A 27,999-nucleotide genomic window follows, 5' to 3' on the forward strand; every position below is an offset into this window, starting at 1 on the left:
TTCAGCCAATCCATACTTCTTTAACTGGCTGACAAGAATACTGTGGGAGACTGTATCAAAAGCTTTGCTTACATCAAGGTATATCATGTCCACCATTTTCCTCATCTCCACAGAGCCAGTTATCTCATGATAGAAAATTCATTTGGCCTGGAAACTGCCAGATTTATTCTAAAGGCCAAGAAAGTGTTTCTGCAAAGTATGATGAAAAGTGCATCAAACAAGTTGTGTACTATAGCCTGCCAGGTCCCTAAATAAGACCATGGTCAATTTAGTAGGTTAAAGCAGGTCCGATTCGGGTCAAACTTGGTATACTAATGGACTGGTCTACTTCACTCTCTGCTCCCAAGAAATTGATTATTATTGCATAGCTGTAGTGAGACAAGAGACACACGACGGTTCTATTGATATGAAAAAATATCACCTCCTTGAACAGTTCTGGATGTATTTCCGAGCATACTAGGGAGGTAACGATTGTTAGTTATTCTGTCTTTCAAAGCAGAGTTCCCCAGAAGCATGAGATACTGGAAGTGTGACATAGCCAGTCACTATTCTTTAATCAAATTTCAGATTGTAGGGTCTCTCTACAGCTGCATATATAGTGGCCAGAGCTACAACATTGGCATGCTACAGTCCAATATTTAGTATGAAACTTAAATCACTTCAGTGACAATCCAGCACTCTCATCTAAATATACATCCATGTCCCTTTGCTTCCTGAGGCGTGCTATGTTGCATCACCTCAGCCTAGGTGCATGCTTAATGATAAGCATCACATTACCAGTATGGGAGTGTCTATGCTAATGACATCATTTAATGCTAATGTCAGAGCAAGTATAGTTATACCTGTGCTAAGCTTCCATTCTTGCCACCTGTGAGCTAGTTTCCAGAAGACTGAGAAGAGCCAGACTGAGCCAACTGCTGATGCAGTCAATAAAAGTGCTGATATCGGCTTTCCCGGGAAGACAACCCATGAGTGTTTTTAAACAGTGCAGAGGTATGGTCTCAAAGTTCAGTAGGCTGATCACTGGATTTAGAATTTTCATATTTATGCACACACACACACACACACACACACCCCTGACTTGAAAACAGACATGAAATTTCTCAGAGACACAAGGTGGGTGAGGGAATATATTTTGTTGGACCAGCTTCTGTTGGTGACACAGATATAAGAATTACCTCACCCACTTTGTCGCTCTAATATCCCGGAGCCGACATGGCTACAAATACACTGCATGCATGGAACTTCTCAAACAGGCAGGGAAACAAGAGCTGAAGTCATCCAACAGACACCAGTCAATAGTAAAGCATCAAGAAACGAAGAACTCAACAACAAGCATTCTTGGCAAAGCATCAACAGTCTTTCCTATCTAAAAAAGCCTATTCAGAAGGCCACACCTTAGTTACCTGTATAGCTCATCCATCTCTCTTGCTATACTGCACACAAAAGGATCTCTCTCAACCTCACACTGTTTGAAACATGGGCTAGCGTGGGAGGCTGCTGTCAGCCAGGAATCAGCACAAGAAGTGCAGCCAAAAGAGATGCACTTCGAAAGGACTGGGCTGCTCTCCCGCTGGTCGGATTAATCTGAGCTGGAGCTAGAGGGAGGAAGGAATGAAGAACAGACCCGACGTGTAATAGACTGTCAGCTCCCAATGCTTTTCTAGAGTCAACTGCATCTGTTATTTCAAAAGGATCTCTGTCTTGGGGGAAACAGTTTCAGGACTCATTTGATCAAACAACATATATGCCTTTGGGTGCAAACAGACAGAGGATGGTATGCACTGACCTAGCTTGGCTTTGGAGCTGTAGGGTATAATTTTCAAGAGCTCATAAATGACTTAGGAGCCAAAGTCCTATCAAAAGTCAACAGGACTTAGGAGCTTTTGGAAGTTTTACCCCAAGACTCTTTCCATTTGTTTCTATGTTGGAGTCATATTACATTTAAGCTCTCCCTGCCACACGCACACTGACCAGACTGACGCTTTCATTCCCTTCTAACAGTTAATAAGAAACCTCCAAAAATTTCAAGCAAGCAGAGATTGTACGTTAGTTACAGGCTCCAATGGTGGGCCTTACTGAAGGTATGAAAAGGAACTACTAGTGCAGTTTATTGGTACTCATTTAAAGCATACAGTAACATTGGGTTGAGAGAAGTAGGCCAGACACAAAAACCTCCAACCCAGCTGCTGTCCCACTCCAAGTCATCCCATCCATCCATCACCCTCCCAGGAATAGTTTGGAAAAGATGCGAATATTGCAGTGTGACTTGACAGTGAAATCTGGACTTTTGCAGCGCAAGGAAGCAAGAGTTCCAAAGCAACAACCCAACTTCGACTGAGGTACTTGTATGCCCCCCCCATTACTGCAGTATTTGTGCGCCTCACAATCTGATGTATTTATCCTCACATCACCCCTGTGAAGACAGGTGTGATGCAGCTCCACTCACCACGTTGGCACCTCCTGCTGGCCGTCTTGGGGATTAGCTCTGCAGGTCAGTATGCGCTCTCCTGAGGGTGCCTCACCCCACTATCATTTCTGCTCCTGGATTCACGTCACTCCAAGGCCCACAGCATCCTCTTCATGACACAGCCCTCTGGCCATGTCACGATCTGTGATCCCCGCTTCCGGAGGCAAGTGTTGCAGTCCAACTGTCCCACCACTTCCGCAGTAGTGAATGGGGGAAAGGAGGGAGAGAACCTGGCCTGCCCACTGCTCCAAGATCTGATCCAGGGATCCTGTAGATGGCAGCCATGTGCTGTGTCCCCTCTAACTCCTCAGTACCTCTCCCTGGGCCACTTCCCCACTTTGCCCTTACCTCAGGGCATCAGCCTGCAAATCCTAGCAGACAGCCAGGAGTTCTCTCTAGCTCCCCCAGTCCTTGCTAGCAGCAAGGTTCTGTCCAGAGTGCTAGTTTCCTTCTGCCTGCCAGGCACCCAGTTCTCCCTCCTTGAGCTCCAGGGAGTAACTGACTCTGCTCTGCCCTACAGCTCTTCTTATAGGGGCCTGCTGGGCCCTGATTGGCTGCTCCTCTCAGCCCCTCTCTAATTGGCTGCCTCCTGCGCAGCCTTCCTAGGGCTCTCTTCACCCTTAAGAGGCGACTGTGGAGCCAACATCCCATCACAGTAGGGAAATGTTATTTCCCAGTCTGTACAATGGGGATAACAAGGCACAGACAGATTAAGTGGCTTGCCTTAGGTCACATAGGAAGTATGTTGGCAGAGCCAGAAACAACCCAGATTTCCCATGTTCAGAGCATAACTCCAAAACTACCTTTCCTTTCTATTTCATCCATGAGACAACCAGCATTTAGGTTATAGCTTTGGCTTCACTCAAATAATATACAAGCTGATTAATATTGAAAAACAAGTCAATATAGTGCAAAACCCATCCTCCTACTTTCCACAATACACCGAGGCTTTCTGCAATACACTCCACAGAGTGGTAGTACTTGCCCACACAGCCCCGCACCACTTCCTTCAGCACATTGCAACTGTGCTTTTCATGTGGGAGCAGTAGAAATGTTGCCTTTAAATGAGTGAGGTTTTGCACAGCACTTTGAAATATGCAACATGAATGTTGTTGGAGCCGTGAAGATTATACTGAGATTTGGCAAAACAAGCAGCTTTTGACTTGACATTTGTTTACCAAGGTTCAGCCTGTGGCAAGTTTCCAGTGGTTTGTTATACGCCCCTGAAGAGAAGCGTTTAATAATAAAAGTCTAGGCAGATGAAAACACATTCATTCCCGGCTTCATCTTGATGCCATTTAAGTCAACAGCAAAATGCTCCACTTACGTCAGTGGAAGCAGGATTGTGTCACAAAAATAAAGAACATTCAAGTTGAGGGTGAGGGCTATTCATCAACTACCTATTCCCAATCCTCACCCAATGCTGGCTCCATCAATTTCCACATGTTGGGAGCCAGGCAAGTCCCATCACCTCTCAGGGAGCAGCCACATTGTGAAACTGGTTCAACCTTCTACTGAATCAAGCCCTTGAGCTGTTCGACATTCCTTGCATATTTGATCTAAAGTAACTTCGGAAGGAACTTCAGCACAAGTTTTTACATGTCCCTGGACTAACCAAAAAAAAACAAAACAAAACAAAAAAACCTGACCAAACTCGTTTCCTTTTGTTAAGAAAATTACCGTTTCACTTGTAGAGAGTACTAATGGTAGGAGCGTGTTAGCCAGCTTGCAGGGAGGAAAATGGCCTGAAAATTGCGTCTCACAGTTTAACACCGTTAGCTAAAAATTAAACACACAGATATATCAGTACATTTATTCTTACAAGATAGGACTACATTCATCAGAACAGAAAGATTCAGAGATTTTTTTCCTCAACTTTTGTGCTTTTGACACACTATGTGTCCAGTCAGTTTCTCTCTCTGTAGCCAATTTCCACTGTTTGTGTAAGTCTCTCCCTCAGCTGCAGGGCACAGAAATACATTTTTTGGAACAGATAGGAAAACGTGTCTGTACAAACCACAAAACACAACTGGGGGGAGGGGCACAAGGCATGTGTAGCATTGGGAACTACTTTTAGCTTCTTTAATTTTGTAATTGATTAGACCATGTGGATACATGTTCACTTAAAGACTTGAGACTCTATTTGAAAGTTTCTGATGAAGGTTGCACCTTGAGAAGTTTGGTGAATAAAGAAAACAATTATTTCATGGGCTTGACTCCACATTGGGCAATCTAACAGGGTTAATGGGACAGACCTTTTGGTTTTGGGGAGGAAATAAGCAGATATGAGCAAATGTTTGGCTATTCCCCTCCCACCCCAAGCTCTCCAGTCTCTTGATTGGTGCCAGAAGCTTAATGTTTGCTTCCTACACTTGCTAAATTAATTTGTATCTCACCAAAGGCCATAACCCAAACCTTTCTTTTGTTGTGAAGATAGCTCCATTGTGTGTGTGAATACATTTGACTTGGTGCCATTGATGATCAAATTCTGCTCAAGGGTTGTCTCTAGATCATTGAAAATTCAGTTTATTTTAGCATTGTCTGCTTTTGCATCATGAAAACCACTTCGAAGATTGAACGGGTACTTTTGCTAATTTAGTCCTCACAACCTTCCAAACATGTAAAGTGTTCAGTTTCCATTATTGCATCGTACTACTTTCTTATTGTACGGGCATATGCTGTAGATTTTGATTTTAAAAACCACACACATACTGGCTTCAATCATATCTCATGAGGTATGTCTCCTTTAGAACGGTTTGGGGTTGTTTAGATCTCTGTAACCACAGTCTTGGAGAACAGATACAAGAAGAGTACAGCCATCCTTTGCTTTCCAGTTATAAAAAGAAGAAAAAGAAGAGAGAAGGGATATAATGGAACCTGTCAAATCAACATCTGTTGGAAGCAATATAAGATGAGCCCATAGTGGTGTTAAACAAAACAAAACAAAAAACAAACTCCCTCTCACCCCCAAACAGACGCATATTCAGGCCAGGCGTAAGAGGGCAGAACTAGCAGTTATGGTTGAATTTGGTCCAAAAACCTAGGAACTGGTGGAATAGGCGGAATGCAGAGAGATAATGAGAAAAAAAATAATTTCTGAAATATGAAAAAAAGTTCACAGATCAAATTAGCGTAGTTTTGGCAAATGCAGTTTATCAGCTTTCAGACTCCTCTAGATTTTAAATGTGTGGAAAAACAAAAATCCCTCTTTCAGAGATATGCATTATTCTTTCTTCACAGTAACTCTCCATTTTCAAAGTATTCTTTACATTCCAAAGATTTTCAAGAAAGACTACACCGGCTGAAGTGAAGAAACAGATTGACAGAGTCAGAAGAGTACCCAGAAGTTACCTACTACAGGACAGGCCCAACAAAGAAAACAACAGAACGCCACTAGCCATCACCTTCAGCCCCCAACTAAAACCTCTCCAACGCATTATCAAGGATCTACAACCTATCCTGAAGGATGACCCATCACTCTCACAGATCTTGGGAGACAGGCCAGTCCTTGCTTACAGACAGCCCCCCAACTTGAAGCAAATACTAACCAGCAACCATACACCACACAACAGAACCATTAACCTAGAAACCTATCCTTGCAACAAAGCCTGTTGCCAACTGCGTCCACATATCTATTCAAGAGGCATCATCATAGGGCCTAATCACATCAGCCACACTATCAGAGGCTCCTTAGAGACTAACAAATTTATTAGAGCATAAGCTTTCGTGAGCTACAGCTCACTTCATCGGATGCATACCCAGAATGCATCCGATGAAGTGAGCTGTAGCTCATGAAAGCTTATGCTCAAATAAATTTGTTAGTCTCTAAGGTGCCACAAGTCATCCTTTTCTTTTTGCGAATACAAACTAACACGGCTGCTACTCTGAAACCTATCAGAGGCTCGTTCACCTGCACATCTACCAACGTGATATATGTCATCATGTGCCAGCAATGCCCCTCTCCCACATACATTGGCCAAACTGGACAGTCTCTACGTAAAAGAATAAATGGACACAAATCAGACGTCAAGAATTATAACATTCAAAAACCAGTCAGAGAACACGTCAATCTCTTTGGTCAGTCGATTACAGACCTAAAAGTGGCAATTCTTCAACTTCAAAAACAGACTTCAAAGAGAGACTGCTGAATTGAAATTAATTTGCAAACTGGATACAGTTAATTTAGGAATGAACAAAGACTGGGAGTGGATGGGTCATTACACAAAGTAAAACTATTTCCCCATGTTTATTTCCACCCCCCGCTGTTCCTCAGACATTCTTGTCAACTGCTGGAAATGGCCCACCTTGATTATCACTACGAAAGGTTCCCCCCCCACCCCAACGGCTCTCCTGCTGGTAATAGCTCACCTTACCTGATCACTCTTGTTACAGTGTGTATGGTAATACCCATTGTTTCATGTTCTCTGTGTACATAAATCTCCCCACTGTATTTTCCACTGAATGCATCAGATGAAGTGAGCTATAGCTCATGAAAGCTTATGCTCAAATAAATTTGTTAGTCTCTAAGGTGCCACAAGTCTTCCTTTTCTTTTTACTGGTTTCAGGGTTCCACAACAGTTGGAGCCAGTTTTGGGATGCTTTGAAAGGCCCCAATCTTAAGAAAGCACTAAGCATACACCCGCTGGGGTGGTGGATACATAGGCCTCTTAGTGTCTCTAGTAATTGAGACACCCAAAACAACAAATTACTTATGAAAATTTGAGCCTATCTATAGGTGTCTTCCGCCCCCATCCCCCATCAATTCAGCCTTGTATTTTCCCAAATGCTTTTGAATAGCTGCTAATTGCACAACAGGGACTCAAAAAGGATTGTTTGTTTGTTTTTTTAAACACGTATTGTTGAATGTAAGGAAAATAAAATGCTCTAAAACCTATGTACAATAGCCAGCTAAAAAACAGCTAAGGAGAGCAGTCTAAGAAAACTTGCTGGTATTTAATCAAATCAAAAGTGAACTTGCTATCTGTCCACCACTGAATCAATAACTTTATAGGTCTGACTTTTTTTATTATTATTATTATAGGATGCCTGCATTCATGGTGCCTATGAAAGTTCTATGCCTATGAAAGTTGCAACTATGGTAGTCACTTCCCTGCACCTTCATCTGTTTACACCATTGCCCATCTGTTGGCAGATCACCTTCCTTCCATCATAGCTCCTCTGACCTTCAAAATATTTGACACACAAAGTGGGCGAGGTAATCTCTTTTACCGGATCAACTTCTGTTGGTGAAAGAGACAAGCTTTTGAGTGACACACAGTTCCTCTTCAGGTCTGTTATTACTTGCTATTTCTCAGTCTGCTGCATTATGCATCAGCTCTGCTTCTTGCATAGAAAGTAACCTAAAGGGGCCTGTTTTACCATATATTTCTTGAAACAGTGAAGGTTATAATTCCACTGGCTCTCTCCAGCACTTTAATCTTTCACAAATTAAATAGTAGGGTTTGACTTTTAAGTAGTTCGCCCAGAGTCAAGCTACATTTTCATTTAAATTCTCAGGAGCAGGTCCTCGGTTGATGTAAATCGGTGCAACCCTATTCAGCCACACTGTTTTTCACCAGCTGAGGATCTAGCTCTCATGCAGTGTTTTTGCTGCAGCACAAAACTTTTACAATGCAGAACGCAAATATTTATTTTCCGGTCTTTGCCAGTGAACATTTTATCATGCAAAAGTAATTCAGTCAATAGACTTTTGATAGAGTCAGCCCTGTTCTCTCAGTTGGATACAATCAAATGTTTGGTGAATCAATTACTGAATCCAATAGGGTTGAAAATCATCTATCAGGTACAACAGATACCAAAGGCTTGAAAATTTAATACAAATTCTCAAGGAAAGCTGACAAAATTCATTAACACGAGTAGAAACTATTAAAATCAACCAACCAGCCCACGAAATCTCTGTGTACATTAAAATAAGCAAACAGACAGATGCATGCCTTCCTTTTAGCAATCAGAAGTGCCTGTACCAGACTCGGCATGAACTTAATATCTGCTTCTTTTCAAATTTACTTCATCTGCTCAAAATCCACCCGTTTGTAGAGCTATGAGAACATCATACTTTGGAGGCTCTTGGGGCAAAAAGTGTCATAGGGTACGTCTACTCTGCAATCAAAAATACGATTGCAACATGTGTAGACACACCATAGCTAGCTTCAATCAAGCTTGCTCGAACAATAGTTATGAAGCATGGCAGTACAAGCTATCACCGTGAGTGCATACCCAGGGGGTCATACTGCCAATGCTGCCATGACTTTGTTGCTATTGTTATGAGCCTGGTAGACCAAAACTATATTGAGCAGGTCTACACATGCTCCAGTCACATACTCTGCAATGTAGACCAACCCTGTGTGAGATAACGCAAGGACTATGTTGTGTTTTTCAATTCGAAACAAAAGTGCAACATTTCAACCAAAAGTTAATTTACCAATTCTTGGATGATATCAAAATGAGGATACTCACACCTCCTTTGTAAAGCACTTTTTGATCGATGGATGAAGAGTGCTAGAAAAACTAGGTATTGTTTATTATTTTAAAACATGCAAAACAAATCAGCTTTATGAATTTAGAAGCACTGAGAGCAGGAGAATTATGAGCCCTTTTGTTGGCCATGACAGAAAATGTTTTTCCCGTTACCCCCTTCTTCCCCCGAGAGGCCAAGCCAAAAACCAAACAAAGAGCAGATCAAAAACCACTCCAAAACCCACAGCTAAGCAGAACAGTGGTATAGCACCCCTGGAAAAAGATACTTACAGCAATGCGGGGCCACTCCTAGAACCGGCCCTACATTGGAGGATAACACTTCCTAAAGTAAAGGCTTTGTAAATAGCAAAGCCAAGGCTAAGCTACAAATCTGCAGATCCTAGTTAATGCTTTTTTTTCGGGGGGGGGGGGGGGGGGAACGACATGCAACGTTAATATTCTATTTGTTACTACAGACAGTTTTACCAATTCACAGGGGGCCAAAAACACACTCTGGATTTCCTTTATGCAAGTCCAGTTTTTACCTCCACTTTGCCACTCCCATTATCACACGTGTGCACAAACACAACTCATTCAGGAACCAAGCAAGGTTATTTCGCTTTATATATGTTGGATAATAGTGTCCACATAGTAAATTAATGGAGTTCTTAGGATAAAGCCATCATGCATGTGAAATATGGCTACATTTCTTACTTATCTTCAGTTTCATCCTTCTGAAGATAGCATGAATGAACCATGTCATTCTGGATTTTAAACTAGCAACGTATAATGACGACTCCACCGTCCCTCAGCATTTAAATGTACTTTAAAATATTATCCATCTCATGCAGCCACGAAGAAAATCCAGTGGTCTAATTTTGGTTGTAGTCCTCAGGCTACATCTACACTACTAGCACTGCTGCAACTGTACCGCTGTAGCGCCATAGCATAGATGTTTCCTACATCAACTAAAGGGGTTTTTCCACTGCTGTAGTAAATTCACCTCTCCAAGAGGCAGTAGAGAGGTCAACGGGAAAAATCCCTCCATCAACCTAGCCTTGCCTTCAACAGGGGATTAGGTCTGCCTAACTATGGCGCTTGTGGCACAAGATTTTTCCACAGCCCTGAGCGACATAACTTGGTCAGTCTCATTTTTAAGTATTAACCAGGACTCAGAGTTATTTTCACAATTACAAGCAGCAAATATTTGTCCAATCCTAGACTCGCTGGTTGGTATTATGCTTCCCTCTCCCAACAAAAGCGATTAAAAAAAACAAACAGGATTTTTCTGCAAAATATTTGCCAATTTATTAACTTAATCCTGCAAAACCTTATTATATCACCAGTCCTACTGACTCCAATTTGAGAAAAGGATGGTTTTGTGGTTAAGGCACTGGACTGGTCAGGAGACCTGTATTCAGTTCCAAGCTCTGTCAGACTGTGTGTGACCTTGTGCAGTCACTCAGCCTACAGCTACATTTGAGAACTTAGCAGTTGCACCGCTGTAAAGCTCTCTAATGTAGCCACTTTAAGCCGATGGGAAAGCTCTCTCCCGTCGGCTTAAAACTACTCCATCCCTTGCGAGTGGTGGTAGCTATGTCAGCGGGAGAAGCTCTCTCACCAACATAAGCAACGGTGTGGACAGCACTATGTCAGTGTAACTTATGTCGCTCAGGAGGGTGATTTAGTCACACCTCTGAGCAACATAAATTATGCCGACGTAAACCATAGTGTAGACATAGCACAGTCTCTCTGGGCCTCAGTTCCCCATCTGTAAGACTGACATAATAAACAAGATAGGCAGCTTTGTTTAGATTGCACAGCAGGAACTGTCTCTTAATAGGACCATACACAGTGCCTAGCATAACAATGCCCAGTTCTCAGGACCTCAAAGCGTTGCTGTAATAGCAATAATAAAGTAGTAATCGTATCTCTCTCGCACACACACACAGGCTATTCACAAAAGCAAGGCTTGCATAACAGGGCCCCCTCTAAAAGTTGTTCGATTCAAAACACCGGAAGAGGTCCCTAGTTCTTAATGATACAAGATGGCTCATGGAGAGGGGGGGGATATGATCTGTATTCCTTGTGCAGATCGTGTAGTTAGAGATGAATTTGGCCCTGTTGATTAGAGGTTGCAAAAGATCAAGAGTAAAGTGGTTGGACAAAGATGCTGTATCTGCTAATTAAAGCTAGAAAGGAAGTTCTCTCTCCTCTCAGCTTGCACTGCTCCTGAAAAGTATGATACTTGAGCTCTTCACAAATTCTATGGCAAGAGGTTGGATATCATCAGATCAGATATTGTGAAACTTTTTAACAGAATTAAAGGAAAAGGGAGAGATAGGGGCATTCCCTTCCCAGACTGTTTTATTCTTGTTACTACTGAAACGAGATCACAATTTACAACACAAGGGATGTGTGACCAAATGCACCCCTGTATTCACATCCTACGTACTATTGTAATCTTTGTGCAAAATACACCTTATGAGATATCATTTGAAAACTAACAACTCATTGGTCAATAATAGTATGGTGAAATGTATGCAGCAACGTAAGTTATGAAATCCCCCCCTTTGATGTGAAAAGCACATGTTCAAACTCAAGTAACCCCATTTGGGTAGGTCAAAATACATCTGTCTTAAACAAAGGACAGTGTGTTTACCTCAATTTGCACATAAGATGTAAACAGAATCCTCAGACAACAAGAGGGGGAAGAGAGAAGATTAAAAAATATATATATATATGCATTTCAGCATACCCACATGAAAAGAAACAGCACAAGACCTCTTGCCTCCCACAAGCTCCAGGTCCCCTTACTCTCAGCTGGAAAGAACTAAGGGTCATGCTCTGGAAGATGCTTTTCAAAGTGTGACTAAACTATAAAACAAAAAACACCTCAAGGCATCTCTCCCTACCCATCTTTCTTGACAAAAGAAACAGCCATTAGACCTTGGGAGCAGATCCTAACCTGAAACTCGGTCAGCAATGCTGCTGAAAACCCATGGTAAGAATTTTGCCTTGAACCAAGTCTAGTTTGATAAGTTCAGTACTAGGAAGCATTTATCTGTATTTTTCATGTAACCATTTCTGACTTTAATTCCTTAATAGCTGTACTTACTTAAAATCCTACCTTCTTTTGTTAGATAAACTTATTTTGGGTCTTTAATCAAAGCTAAGCCAGTGTCGTGGTCAAACTGGGCTGTGGGGTATCTCCTTTAAAAGAAACTTTTTTTGTATATTGTTCCATTAAAGGGACCACACACCTAAAATATCTGAACTGTCGATGAGAGGGCTGGACAATACAGAACACATTTTTGGGGGAGAAAATTCAAGATTGGGTAGGTGTTGCGGTCACACTGCAAGCAGTAACCAAGGCTGGTGGAGCCAGGGTGTGACTGGTGGGTGCTGCTGGGGTCAGAGTTGCTGAACCTAGGCTGCAGCTACACACAGACATTCAGGATGTGACCTACATGCTTGCAGACTGTTTGTGAACAGCCAGGTGGGAACTACAACAGCAAGGCATTGAGAGGCATCCATGACTGCAGGGGTGACAGCCCCTCACTGGTCTGGATTGCACCCCAGAATATCATAGGATGGATGACCTGTATAATAATCAGTGCATTATATAAGGCATCTGATTTATTTGTTGCTGTGTTTTCTGAAGCAATGCAACCAGGAAATATAATTAGCAGCTTTCATGAAAACAGGTGTCTTTCAGAATTGTAAAGTAATTACTAAGTGTACTAATTTACCATGTTGCTCTGTGTCCCCCCCCCCAAAAAAAAAACCACACACTTCACGGCTGCTCTCCTAGTATAAACTGGAAATGAAAAAGAAAGTCACTCCTGAGCAGTGTTAAAATCAGTTAAAGTAAGATTTCTAGTGTATAATAAGCTCATTAACCAATTTACCCATACTAGACTTTAATTTCCTTAGCATTAAGATGTTTAAGTTCACAGCTGAAGGCTATAACCTATAACCATAAAGCAGAGTACCATACACAGCCAGTTGCATTCTCTCATGACTGGCAATGAAATGGCTTAACATGGCTCAAAGATACACAGAGCCAGTTCCAATCTTCTTGTCCCTGGGAGAATACTGTTGCACCCTGCAGTTGGGTCAGGCAATAGACTGCATTCAGTGGAGGCCCATAATTTTTTGGCTCAACATCTGAATATCTCCTTTTCATATTCAAAAAGACAATTCTTGTCTCTCTCTTTCCAAGGCACTGGCTGGCAGAGGACTGTTGGAAGATCTCGATCCACACCTGCTAGCAGGTCACTATTAGAATCCAGTCCCTCAAAGTCAGGGAACACATCCAATATGCCAAATTGCTCTGGATTAAGGGAACAGATACCCAAAAAAACCACAGGGTTTTGTTTTGGTGGGAGAGGAGCAAGGATTGAGGCTGTGAAAGTCACCAAGTACCTTAGAGACCAGGCCCTTCCCCTGAAGTCAGTTGGAACATCAGACATGTTCCCCTTTACATCAAGTTGTGCACAAATATCAGAACCACTTCTGCTCAAGTTTTCCTAAAAAAGAAAATAGTCACCTTCAGGCAGTAAACAATGCATGTGCTGCTGTGCTCTCTCTGCATTTTCATGAAACCAATTTTCTCCACAATTTAAAAACAACCCCCCGCCCACCCGCAAAAAACCCAACCCCAAACATTCACCTCCACACTAACGCTGAAGGGCCCTAATTTACTAGTAAAGAACTATACGGTCTTAGCTAATGACACCTAAAAATATTGTTTTAATAAGTTACTTGTAAAGCAGCAAGCTTGTTTATGATGTAAATTAATTCAAGTAATGAAATTCATTCCCCTCAGGTAAGCTATTATCTTCCAACTAGAATAAACAGAGGAGAGAAGTGATGGAACCTCACCTTTAAAAAAAGAATAAATCTGAGGTGGTATTAGGTTTGTGTTCAGTGCACAAAAAACTTCCTGCAAAACAGGAAGCATGTTTGCCTGGGGAGGCAATGTTGCCTAGTGAATGGAGCACTGGACTGGAATGCAAACCTGGATTCTGTTTCTGGCTTTGCCACTGGAGTGGGAGGAGTCATTTCACCTCCCCGTGCCTCGGGTTTCCCCCATCTGTAAAATGGGATGATACTTGCTCTCCTTTGTAAAGATCGATGGATAGAAAGTGGGGAATCATTGAGATTGACGGATAGAAATCGGGGAATCATTATTTGCTAGCAAGGTTTCTGTTCTTAATCCAAGTTATTTGACCTCAGTCAAATTCTCCAATAAGCATCCCCTCCCAATCACCAGTCTCCAAACTGGAGGCTGAAATATACCTCAAAAAGGCATTATTGGGTGTTTTAAGACAAGGTCTTAAGGAAATGTCTGTGGCAAATCACTTGGTGTAGTAGGAAAGATCTACAGGTGCCTAAAGTTGTTAAAGCTTTACTCACACCTCTTTGCATTTCTCTTTAAGAGGCACATGCTTCTGTCACATGCATTGACTTGTTTGAATACGAGGTGCTCACGTACCCCAACACAAATTGTATTTTGCCCACCAGATTTGTGTAAAATAAATGGCTGGCTTACACAATACAACAGCAAAAAAAATAAAAAAAACTTGGGAAGAGAGCATGGCATAGTGCTCAAAGCTCGGAACCAAGGTACATCCACAAAGCAAATAAGGAAAACCCCACAGCAGCACCTCTCAGAGCCCAGGTCAACTGATGCAGGCTCACACTATGGCACTAAAAATAGTAGTGCAGATGTTCCCACGCAGGCTCTTACTCTGCCATTGAGATGCTGTGGAACATTTTTAGATCTCCTATGATGCTACCTGCCTGGCTGAAAAAAGGCTCCTATAAAAATTGCTCTTTCCAGTGGAGTTACTCAAACAACAGGCTCTGGGAGGGAGTTTGGGTGCAGGAGGGGCTACGGGGTGCAGGCTCTGGGAGGGAATTTGGGTGCGGGGTGCTACCTTTACCCTGGGTGGCTCCCAAAAGTGACTGCCACACCCCTCTGGTAGTGGCTCCTAGGCGGGAGGGCCGGGAAGTCTGGTACCCGCAGGCATGCCCCTGCCGCTCCCATTGGCTGCAGTTCCCAGCCAATGGGAGCTGAGGAGTCGGCGCTCAGGTCGGGGGCAGTGTGCAGACACCCTCATCCCCTGGGGCTACCGGGATGTACCGGCCACTTCCGGGAGCGACACAGAGTGAGGCTGGGCAGCAAGCCTACCTTAGCTCTGCTGTGCTGCTGGTGGCAGCTGGGGCCACCTGGGCCCTTTTAAGGCGGGGCCGGGGGAAAGACCCAGCCCTGAATGTTGGTGGAGCCGGGCACCCGGGCCCTGAATATTCCTGGAGCACAGGCACCATGGGCCCATATAATTTGCCGCCGCAGAATAAGGAAGCGTTATTTATTCCTTTTCATAAACACAAGAATTAGGGGTCATCAAATGAAATTAACAAGCAGCAGGTTTAAAACAAACAAAAGGAAGTATTTTTTCACACAATGCACAGTCTACCTGTGGAACTCCTTACCAGAGGATGTTGTGAAGGCCAAGCCTATAACAGGGTTAAAAAAAAAGAACTAGAAAATTCATGGAGGATAGGTCCAGCAATGGCTATTACCCAGGATGGATAGGGATGGTGTCCCTAGCCTCTGTTTGCTGGAAGTTGGGAATGGGCGACAGGGGATGGATCATTTGATGATGACCTGTTCTGTTCATTCCCTCTGGGGCACCTGGCGTTGGCCACTGTCGGAAGACAGGATACTGGACTAAATGGACCTTTTGTCTGACACAGTATGGCCGTTCTTATGTTCTAACTGCAAAGGTCACTGCTTTCATCTCAAGTCTGTTTCCAAATGAAAAAGCAACTTGCCCTTTTTTTATAGTGGAAAAAGTGTCCTGAATTCAAACTGATCATAATTTTGTTTGAATTTCTAACAAGGGGAAAGGCTGCAATGGCATCTATTTTCAGTTAATTTCTACGGAGACTAATTCATGCTCTTCAATAATTCTATTATGAACACGGTAGTATTTTCGGTAGCTTTGGAAACATTGTCAGTTGTTTTATCTCCATTATCTAGCTTGGTAAAGAAGTAATGTGCCTCACTGCACTTTCTATAATCTTCTCTGTGTGATACAGGTGTATATATAAGGATCCAGTTCTGCAAACAAAACCAAGCATAGGGTTTAGTACTGATCCAGAGCCCCTGGAAGTTAATGCAAGTCCCTCTGTTAACTTTGATGCATATTAAATATTCTTAACCATGCCTCAGTGCACGGGGCTGGACCTCTCAAGGTCCCACCCAGCCCTACATTTCGATGATTTAAAATCTAGCCGTTGGGTAGTTCCACTGTAGTAAGCCTTATGTTCAGTAGTATGTGCAGTTTTTCCCCTAAATGTGTAAATCTTCTTTGTCATTCTCAAGGTAAGTATAGAATACAAAATAAACAGTAGTGAAAATACTGTGTTCCTTGCAATTCCGTTTCGTCAACCCTCATTTCACTTGCACAATACTGAGTTAACAAACAATCAACAAACAAACAGGTGGGTGGGTGAGATTCTGTGGCCTGCGCTGTGCAGAAGGTCCCTTCTGACCTTAAAGTCCATGATTCTAGGTATGCTGGGGGGCGGGACTTGGACCCGTTCAGGGCACCACCAAAAATTATACAAACCTGCCGCCCCGTCCTTATTTATTTTCTCCACACGAGTCATGATTTTATAGACCTCAATCATATCCCCCCCTTACTTGTCTCTTTTCCAAGCTGAAATGTCCCAGCTTTATTAATCTCTCCTCATATGGCAGCTGTTCCATACCCCTAATTTTTGTTGCCCTTTTCTGAACCTTTTCTAATTCCAATACATCTTTTTTGAGATAGTGTGATCACATCTGCACACTGTATTCAAGATGTGGGCATACCATGGATTTATATAGAGGCAATATATTTTCTGTCTTATCTATCCCTTTCTTAACGATTCCCAACATTCTGTTCGCTTTTTTGACGGCCTCTGCACATGGAGTGGATGTTTTCAGAGAACTAACCACAATGACTCCAAGATCTCTTCCTGGAGTGGTAATAGCTAATTTAGACCCCCATCATTTTATACATATAGTTGGGATTATTTTTCCCAATGTGCATTACTTTGCATTTATCAACTTTGAATTTCATCTGCCATTTTCTTGCCCAGTCACCCAGTTTTGGGAGATCCTTTTGTAGCTCTTTGCAGTCTGCCTGGGGCTTAACTATCTTGAGTAGTTTTTTATCATCTGCAAATTTTGCCACCTCACTGTTTATCCCTTTTTCCAGATCATTTATGAATATGTTGAATAGGACTGGGCCCAGAACAAACCCCTGGGAGATACCACTATTTATCTCTCTCCATTCTGAGAACTGACCATTTCTTCCGACCCTTTGTTTCCTATCTTTTAAGCAGTTACCGAGCCATGAGAGGACCTTCCCTCTTATCCCATGCCCATTCCCATTGAATGCTGCTACATAATATTCTTTTTCCAGTCTGCTTTTCTGAAGCTACAGGAGCCTTCTTGACTACCCACTAAGTTATCTAACAGAGCTGTCTGCGTAGCGCTATTTAGCAGCTATGCTACTAAATTTTACTAGAGGCCAAAATAATACATTGTTATTTTCCAGTGGCTCCATTTTAAATTTGCCAGATTACACGTATAAATACTAAATAGTCACTTTAAAATATATCTTTACATTTGGGATGTCCCAGCTGAGATCAAGACCCTCATGAGGGTAGGCACCATACAAACATATAGTAAGAGACAGTCACTGCCCCAAAAAGCTTAGATAAAGCAAAGGGAAAAGATAATATTCTCTCCCTTTTTTGCAGACAGGGAACCCAAACAGAGAGAGATTAAGGTCTCAGTCCTGCAAAGAGCTGCATGCAGGTAGACCTACTGATTTAAGTGCAGCTATGGGGGACCCAGCCACATAGACCTTATTGAAGGATAAGGATTTACACAACTTGCGCAAGGTCACACAACAAAAATCTGTGGTGGAGATTGGGATTGAACCCAGATCTCCCAACTCCCAGTCACAATGCCAACAGCCATAATGGTGGCACCATACGAACCTAAGGAGTTAGGATTTATTTCTAATTTGAGAATCTCTCTGATCTAACATATTGTGATGAAAGAAATAAAACAAATATATCTATGTTCTTAAAGGTTAACTCTGAGGCCAGGTCAACACTTCAAAGTTAGGTCAAGCCAGCTACATCGCTCAGGCACGTGCATGGTGGGGGAGGGGAGAAATCCATGCCCCGAGCAACTTAGTTAAGCCTAACCACTGGTGTAGATGCAGCTAGGTCAACAGAAGAATTCTTCCACTCACCTAGCTACCACCTCTCTGGGAAGTGGATTAACTACAGCCACAGGAGAACCCAACCCATCGCTACAGTAAGCGTCTACACTGAAGCACTACACTGTACCACTGATATGTCTTCACTAGGCATTTCTAGTGAAGACGTATCAGGTCAGAGGGCCCAAGTATTCCTGTGTGGCTTCAAGTAGCACAGGGCTGTGCTTAAGCTACCACAAAGTATGTTGTGGGTTGCTCAGACACACTGCCATGTGTTTTTAATATCGTGTCAGCAGCTTTTCCTTTTAAGTAATTAAAAATCTACTACACTGCAAAGAGCACAAGGGAACTAATTATAAGATACATCGAACAAAGAGTTTTATTTGCTGTCAAAAAAAACCCCCTCAAGGTCTTGTACAGCTCAGAGACATTTGATTCAGCTTTTAGCTGCTAAGCAATAAATCGGCTGAGGTGCTCTGTGCATCAAGCAGGGGACAGGCATAGCTCATCTTTACTAAGCCAGCTGCAGACCTTCCACTGGTTGCAGCTCTCAGTCCCAGAGGGAGGCCTGAACTGAAATTGTAAACCACGCTATAGTTGTGTTAAAAGAAAAGGAGTACTTGTGGCACCTTACAGACTAACAAATTTATTAGAGCATAAGCTTTCGTGAGCTACAGCTCACTTCATCGGATGCAGCTCACGAAAGCTTATGCTCCAATAAATTTGTTAGTCTCTAAGGTGCCACAAGTACTCCTTTTCTTTTTGCGAATACAGACTAACACGGCTGCTACTCTGAAACCTATAGTTATGTTAGTGAGAGAAGGGGAGGGAATAATCTCTAGGACCAGAATTTTCTAAAGAGCACAGCTCCTATATTTAGGCACCAGAGTAAGCAGCCAGACTTTCAAAAGACTCCAGTACATTGGGCGAGAAAGTCTGGCATTAAGTATCACAATGGGAACTACTGAGTTCTAAGTGCTCCTGAAAATCTGGCCTTTATTTCAGGGTTTCATTGGGAGCTGAGCTCTCTGGAAAAATCTGACCCCATCTCTGGGTGCTGACTGCTGAGCACCTGAAAGTCTGGCCAGGAGCTCTTTGGAAAGTCTGATCCAACCGGCCCAGGGGTGGCCAACCTGTGGCTCCAGAGCCAGATGCGGCTCTTCAGAAGTTAATATGCAACTCCTTGTCTAGGCACCGACTCCGGGGCTGAAGCTACAGGCACCAACTTTCCAGTGTGCCACGGGGTGCTCACTGCTCAACCCCTGGCTCTGCCACAGGCCCTGCCCTCCACTCCACCCCTCGCTCCTCCCCCTTCAAGCCTCCTGCATACCACAAAACAGCTGATGGGGAGTGTGGGGAGGGAGGGGAAGGTGCTGATCAGCAGAGCTGCTGGTGGGTAGGAGGCGCTGGAGGCTGCTAACGTATTACTGTGGCTCTTTGGCAATGCACATTGGTAAGTTCTTGCTCCTTCTCAGGCTCAGGTTAGCCACCCCTGCGCTAGATAAAAAAAACACAGTTCCAACAGCAGTTGCTTTCTGCTCTGCTGTGCTCAAGATTAAGGTTCCAGAGTGATGGACAATATCCTTGACTAGGGCTTTGTAGCAGGAAAGTCTGGTGACCAGCTGGCCTAGAGATCAGCTCATGGTCTTACAATTTCTGCTGGCCAAGACGTGCCACATGGGGCCCTGGCTGTGACCTCAATCATCCTGTCATACTCAGGCTGCTCCCCCAAGAGATTGGTCACTACAAAGAAGCAGGGAGGCAAGGTAGGGGAACCAGGGTCCACCCACTGCACCGGGTCCCAACCCGGGGCCTGAGGCATATATCAGAGCATCCAGACAAATTATGTTTCCCTTGGGTCATTTTCCTACCAATCTGGAGTGCCTCAGTTTGGGGGGCAGTTGCTGTCTTAGATTCTCAATGTCCTGTTCAGTCCATCACTCTCTCTGGGCTTTCAACTCCCAAAGAAGGCCGGGGGGCAGGGGAGGGAGGATACAAGTCCTTGCTACTAGAGTAACCTTCACAAAGCTGTTACACCTTCCTGGCACAGCTCTCAGCCTGGCTTCCTGGTGCCACCTGCAGCTCATTGGCCTTTCTCCTGGGCTACCAGCTTCTTTTTAATCGGTTCCTCCACTGGGAGCATGCCTTGAGGGGCAGCACCTCCCTAGCCCAGTATTGCTCTGTTCCCTGCCCTGGTTCAGTGTGGGGCCCGTAGACCCCATCACAGACTTGATTCACCCACATTTGAAGTCAGTGGAGATTTGCCATGGAGAGCGGGATCGACCTGGAAAGAACAGCGAGTGGTACTGAGCAGCTGGACTTGGTACACTACATGAGCAAGAGAAAATTAACTGAAGAACAGACTTGGTTCAAAACAGTTATTTACTCTCTTCTGCTTCACGTCAAGGGGGTCATCTGCTAGTCATGACTCGTTTCCAGGCTTCTGGAGTTAAGAATGAAAACCAGATTGCTTCAAAATGAGTTCCCACCAGACAGATGCCCACATCACAAAAAGCAATCACAATGGGTTATCTTGGTGGCAGTCTCTGCAGACAGAAGCCAAAAATATTAAAATGGGCACGGTGCCTGAATTGTCTTTTTGCCTCCTTTGGGAGGGGCAGCTAGATCAGGATTTCAGCACACTAGCATGGGGAAGCTTGGACAGTGGCTAGAGGATCTCACTCTGTGGTCAAGTGCGAAATTCACATGACCCATTTAAAAATATTAGTCATTACTCCAAGGCAGCACCTGGCTAGAGTTGCTGGGGCTTCTCCTTATGGTAACAGAATGTGATCGGTTAGAGCAGGGGATGGGGCATTAGGACTCTGGGGTTAAATTCCTGGCCCTCTCACCCATACGTGCTCCTGTAGGCAAGCCTGCATTTCAGCTGCTCTCTAAAATGGGACAGGGCTTACTTCCTGCACTTTCTTATCTCTTGACTGGTCAAATTGTGATGTCTGTCAACTCCTGAGATTGCTGCATATGAAGACATCATCATAAAGTGATGACTAACTAGTCATCCGCTGAGCATCACGGGACGGGGGGGGGGGGAGAGAAAAATCAATGGATCAGTCCATTATACTAGGTGGCTTTAAATTTGCACCAGATTCTTCCCCTACTTTATTCTTCATCAGCCTCCTAGTCATACATTGTCTCCTCTCCATGTCTTCTGCCATAACAGTGCTAACTAATAGCTTCATTTACTTCAAGGACTAGGTGACAAGAGGAATTCATTTCCAATGGCATTATTGGTATATGCCACGCTGTAAATTTGCACTGCACTTCACAAACAGAGCAATCTTTTCAGGAGGGGACAGGGAACATATTATTTCAGTAGCACCCAGGATTGCAATCATGGACTAGGACCCCATCATACAAGACACTGTATAAAATACCTCTTCCAGGGCAGTCCCTCAGCTTGTGTAAGTCAGCACAGCTCTTTAGCCCTACAGTCTCAGGTCCCAATCTTGCAATACACTGCACGGAAGCCAATGGCTGCACCCCACTGAAGTCAGAGGTGTACCCATGAGCAGTGATTTGCAGGCTGGGGGGCCAAGTCAAACATTAGGGGTTCATAAAAGGGTGAAGGGACGACAAGGAAGGAAGCATCTCCTGGAAGTAGGGGTTTACAAAGAAGAAATTTTAAAAGGACAAGAGGGAGTGGGAGTTTGGCAGGCAAGAGGTGGGAGAATGTTCCTAGCATAGCAGGCAACAGAATGAAGGACAAGGCGGCAAATGTATTAAAGAGACAAAAAGGAGCAAGGCTGAATGGGGGAAAAGGGGAGGAAGCCAGAAAGGATCCATTGTGCAATATCACGTAAGGCTTTAAAGGTTAGGACAAGGAGCCTGTATGCAACACAGTGACTGACAAATTTAGGCAGGTGATTAGAGGAGGACATGGCCACGGTGACAGAAGAGGATGTGGACCGTAACCATGGCAGATAGGGAAAACCAAGAAGGAAGTTACAGTAATCCAGCCAAGAGATGGTCAAAGTCCAGACAAGGGAATGAGGGGTGGTATAAAGACAGAAGCGTGGGTTTGGGGGATGCTGAGGCAGTGTTTGGAAAGAGAGACTGGATATTGGGGGAGATGGGAGAAGAAGGGAAGAGGGAAGAGTCAAAGAGGACACAGAGTCCAGAAGACTAGCAGAGTTGTCAGCAATGAGAGAGAAGGAAACCAGAGGGGAGGGGGTTATGGCAAAAGTAAGGAGTCCCATTTTTGAAAGACTGAGCTCAAGAAAGCCCTGGGACACACAACGGAGACATCAGGGGATGCAATACCAGACAGGGGAGAAGATGTCAGGGAAAGGAGTTGACTTTGGAACCATCTTCTGGACAGAAGTAGAAGTTGAAGCCAAGGGAGCAGATTAAGAAAATCAAGGACCAAGCCTTGACAGCCATCAGATTGGGAAGGGGAACTGAAGAGGAAGAGGAGGAGGAGGAGCAGCAGCATCTAAAGAAAGTCATCAAACTAAGAGGAGAACCAGGGGAGCACACTGCTGCTGAAGCCAAGAGTATGGTTGGCTCTGTCAAAGGCAGTAGAGAGCATAAGACAAATTAAGATAGTCAGACTCAGCCAGAAGGGCTACCCTGTAGAGCAGTGGCTCTCAAACCTTTCCAGACTACTGTACCCCTTTCAGGAGACTGATTTGTCTCGCTTACCCCCAAGTTCTATCTCACTTAAAAACTAGTTGCTTACAAAAATCAGACGTAACATACAAGCGTCACAGCACACTACTACTGACAAATTGCATGGTCTCTCATTTTTACATGTAATTATGAAATAAACCAATTAGAATATAAAATATCGTACTTATATTTCAGCATATAGTATATAGAGCAGAACAAAACAAGCCAGTGTCTGTATGAAATTTTAGTTTGTACAGACTTTGCCAATGCTTTTTATGTAGCCTGTCATAAAACTAAGCAAATATCTTGATGTATCCCTGGTTGAGAACCACTGATGTAGAGGGATGGTGACAAAAAAACTACCTAGGGCTCAAAAGAGTGCAAGATGCAGCTGTTCCTCATCACCACCACACTCAGTATTTTGGGCTATCACAGTCTTTTCCCATTGGGCCCAATGTTTTCCCTCTAATAGCATTTCAACAATGACATGTCCCTGGCTATCTCTCATACTTCCTTCGACTGGCAATTTTGCAGCAGATGGTGTAAACAGGCCAGCATACATTTGCTGAACAAGTACAGAAAACAAAAACATCCACATCTGCCTGTGAGCTACTATTTTAAGCAACAATTGACATTTTTGCTCTTGCACCCTACAGTGTCTAGTGGCACCGGGGGGAGGGGGGTGGGAGGGAGGAGAGAGACAACAAGCTAAGCTGCGAATCACAGACTGAACTTTTCCACAGTTTCTTTCAAATGTGGCATATGTCCTAGATCTGCTTCTTGAATCCTTAGACAGTGACTCCCCCACAGTAGAATTAATTTCACCATCCTCTCAGCCAGCACCACCGCCTCTTCTGACTCTCTCTCCCCCCCAAATCCATAGAAGATATGAAAAGGTTAGAGAATATTCAGCAGCTACAGTGGATGAGCTGCCTGCGCCGTCTCTAAAGTACCCAGATTTCACAACAAAAGTACCTGTATTTGGCTTTCTGGATAGGAGCGAACATTGGAGTCACTGCAGCATGTTGTAAAGTGATGCAGAAAGGGAAGACAATTGCTGTAGTGCTATCTGCAGTCATGGGCCCTGGTCCTGAAAATCATAGGCTCCAATGTGCACATGCTTAAGCGCATGCCGCAGTGGAGACACATGCCTGAATATTTGTAGGATTAGGGCCTCACTCCAATTGCTCAGCATCTGGAGAACCCACCCCTAAGTCAGAACTCCCGATCAATTTAAAAAAAAAAAAAATCGAGTCACACCTTTTACTGATGCAGCCTAGGCAAGCAACAGACTGAGTCTGCCCCTCCAAAACTCATTCTCCCTCCCACCATGATCTCACATGTAATTTGATATTCTGATCAAATGCATGAGTGGGTGGACCTGAACCCCTACCATGCTAGGAATTGAAAGCAGTGGTCTTGGAAAGGTCATTTCCACTGTGTTTGCAATGAAGTCTCAGATCTGAGATGGCTCGACACCAGGAAACAGTGATTGCCATGCAGGTAAGGTACAAGCAAGTCACACACATTTCGGTACATTTGCATAATTTCTGTTCATACCGATAGGCTCAGCAAGATTTCTAAAATGTAGCTCATTTCCATTGCTCCTCACACAGGTAGCTCTGGAACAGTCCCTATGGATAGGCTATTGATTTTTTTTAATGCCTCTTTAAAAAAAAAGGGGGGGGGCCACCAGTCTCTTAAATTTGGCATAAAAGTTATATTTTGTTTAAACTCCAAGATCAATAAAAATGTAACCTTAATTTATAATCTTTTAAAATTCTGTGCAAACCTAGCCGAGTTTAAACAAATAAGCAAATCCCTGCAGTGAATGCAGCCCAAACATCAGTGAAAGACTTTCCCAATTTTCATTGTGCAAGGGGAAAGAAATGCAAATCAATGTACGAGAAGGTCAACTGGATTTTTTTCCACTCTTTTAAACAATTATCTCCTTTCGGTTTAAAAGGTTTGTTTTGTTTAATAGCATGTTTTCATTTTGGTTGATTATTACTGTTCTCTATTTCAAGGGCATCATTTCTCAGGGGCTGCCATCTGCCCAATGTGATTTTTCTCCTGCAAGCTAAAAGACATTTGCTTTTGTTTATAAAGATGACAGTGTCCCTTTGAAATCTGAAATGGAGAAAGGTGTCCTCCACTCTGTAACGAATCCATTTGCAGACAACAGTGGTCACAAATACCAGGAAAGTCTGGCACACACAGACATTGCTGCAACCCAGGTTTTTAGTCCAAGTGAAGTCGGGCCTTTTGCCTCCGAAAACACAGGCCTCTCTCCACAGGAGCTAGAAGAAATCTCCTTTTCCTGGTAGTCCTCATAGGTTCCTTATCTTCTTTGCTGGTAAACCACTAGAAGGCAGCATCATCATCAAGTGCATTGCATCACCTGCCTTGTCTCATTTCAGTGGTCTTTCCCAATGCATTTTCAGCAGCTGATACCTAGTGGAGCATTCCTAAACTGATCCCTGCAACACACAATCTAATGGAACATGCATGTTTCTAAATCCATTCAATGGGTAATCCAATCCAATGGGATGTGCGGGGGAGGAAGAAAGATAAAATTTACAAGTTGAACCAAAACAAAAACAAAACCCCAACACCTGCCCCATCTCTTTGCCTCTTGGCAGATAAAGAATCAGCACATTGTCCTGCAAGCCTTTTCTGAACACATGGGTTACCTTAGTAAGTCTACTTGGGGAGAAGCACCAGTTTCACTGATGATAGAAAACGTCTAAAGTGGTATTATTCTCAAAAAGCAGGGTTTCCTTCCAGATCTCTTAAAAACCCATTTCAAAAAGCTGCTTCTACTTTCTAGTTCACGCAGTCTTTCCCCCTTTTCAGCAAGGGGGTAGAAAATAAATAAAGGAAGTCATGGTGGAGCAGAAATCATTTAGGAAGCCAGTCTAAATTAAAATTGGATCGCAAGAGATGTAGCTGTTGATCCTTGCACTCCCTCTCAGATTCTTCCCCCTCCCATCCCCCAAAAGAAGCCGTGCTCAAGATTTTCAACAATGAAGTGTAAAGATGAATGAAAACTACATGCGAGGCTTTCAGCTAAATACTAAAGGCACCGATCAAGAGGAAATAGCCTCTTGGGAGCCTAAATAAACTTTGCTGGGGAAAAAAGAGGAGCAACATCAGCGGCGTTTCCATTCACGGAAAAGTTCGTGTGTGTCTTTGCACCTAGGAAAAGGGCTTCATAGCTCTATGTATACAAGAGAATGGGCAGGCTAGCTACATGTGGAAGTAATGGCTGGCAAAGTCCCAGGAGAAGGTGCACGCTACCAGAAACCATGCAAGTTAACACTACGTGACTTGCAAGAGATTTTTGTCCTGGTGGGGCAATACGACAAGGCAAAACCGGAGGGGGGGGGGGGACGGAATGCTACAAAGGGAGCTAGTCGTGCAATAAAACTCTGCCTGGAGCCCTGACTCCTGCAAAACCACGGCTAGGAATCAGACGGCCGAGCACCGCAATTTGGAGACGGGCACTGGGGGAAATGGACACGCCGGCAGCCGGCAGAGAGGCGATCCGTCCAAACGCCCGCTTCAGGAGGAGAAACCAGAAGCTCCCCCTCAAGCGAGCCCGCCGTCTGGCGAACTAACAAGGAGCTCGCCCCATGGAGGCACGTGCCCAAACCCTCCCCAGCCACAAGCGCCAGACCGAGCAGAAGCGCGGAGCAGGAGCCACAGACCCCCCCCCCCCCACCGGTGCGGGCCCCCAAAGGCGGCAGCTGCCCCAGGCGCTGGGGCGCGCCGAGTTGGGCGCTTCCTCCTCCCCGCCAGCACCTGCGCCTCCCCGCTCGGCCGCACCGCGGGGCAGCTCACCTGGGCGCGGGGCTTTCGCCATCTCCCCGGGCGCCCGGCGCCGAGCCGCGAGTCCCGCACCCGCCCGCGGCCGCCGCTCTCCAAGCCCCCGGGCGCCCTCGCGGCTGGAGCGCTCCCCGCGCGCCGGGGAGACGCGGCGTCTCGGCCACGCTGGTTTCCTGCGGCGGCCTCTAGCGGCGCCGGGAGCCGCCGCCGGCGGCTTCTTCTTGCAGCTCAAGCCCTGCGCTGTAACGACACCCGTTAAAGGCGCAGCGGACAATTCCTGCCCCGGGGGCTTAGCAGCCGGCGCTGCCCTCGCCCGGCACAGTCGGGGGTGAGGGGGCCTCTGGGTGGGTGGGTGCGTGTCCGTGTCTCTCTCGCCGAACCGAGATGCTCCAAGAACTGCGTCCTGGGAGACTCACGCAGCCAACTCCCGCGCCCGCCCCAGCCTTCCCGCTCCAGCGGAGGGGGGCTCTCCGCAGCGCCCCGCAGCCAGCCCACGGGCGGGGGGAAGGCAAGGGCTAAGGCCAGCGTTTGGAAGCAGGCGGCTGCCACGCTCCCTTCCCGCGGGCCCGGCCCTGCCCTGCCCTCCACGAGCGACCATGCCAGGGTCTCGCACCGAAACAGAAGCGGGAGCCTTCCTCACCCCGAGCGGCTTTTACGAGGCTCCCCGCAGGAGAGAGACCGGCAAAGCCCCGCTCTTCCCGCCCCGCGGCACGGTGGTCCGTCTGCCTAGCTCGGATTAGGGCAGCAAACGGGTTTCGCCCCCTGCGTCTCCTTAAAGCAGAGCCGATTCCCCCCCTAAGGAATCCAGCCGATCGGCGACGAGCCCCTTCCCACCCGCTCCCGTCAGAAAGGAGCCGTTCCTCCCCTCCCACACCCCAAAAGTCGCCGAAGCGGGCTCTGCTTCCCTTAGTCCCCACCAGCAACTCCTCCCCGGCGTGGCTGGGCAGTAGATTTGTATGGAGGAGCCGCTGCAGAAGAGCCCCCATCCTCGAGTCACTTTTCTTCATTCCCAACAAAGTGATAGCACAGAAATGACAGGAAGCAGCGAGCCACGGGTGCGTGGTCCTTTTTTTAAAAAAAAAGCTTTCTGAATTAACAGTGCCATGCCTCATGATGATTCAAGGGAGATCGCGACCCGAGGGTCGGGTGCAGAGCCTCAGAAGAGGAGCGCGCAAGAAGTAGGAACTTTCACATTTTGGTTTATTTAGGGCTGAAATGTCTTTCCGTTTGACCAAGCTATCCCCTCCACCGCGCCGTCCCCCATAAGCCTCCCCTACATTTCCCCCCCTCTCCTGAATTCAC

General features: G+C 45.0%; 1 protein-coding gene across 1 annotated transcript in view; it reads right to left on the reverse strand.

The window, feature by feature from the left end:
- PITPNM3 (PITPNM family member 3) overlaps positions 1 to 27,261 on the reverse strand; it is a 348,983-nt gene extending 321,722 nt beyond the window's left edge. The window contains 1 exon segment of the mRNA XM_043499395.1: positions 26,713 to 27,261. Within this exon segment, the coding sequence (XP_043355330.1) occupies positions 26,713 to 26,734 (22 nt within the window). The 5' untranslated portion in view covers positions 26,735 to 27,261.
- Positions 27,262 to 27,999: the final 738 nt, after the last annotated feature.

This window comes from Dermochelys coriacea, chromosome 17, assembly GCF_009764565.3.
Source record: "Dermochelys coriacea isolate rDerCor1 chromosome 17, rDerCor1.pri.v4, whole genome shotgun sequence".
Classification (NCBI taxonomy): domain Eukaryota; kingdom Metazoa; phylum Chordata; order Testudines; family Dermochelyidae; genus Dermochelys; species Dermochelys coriacea.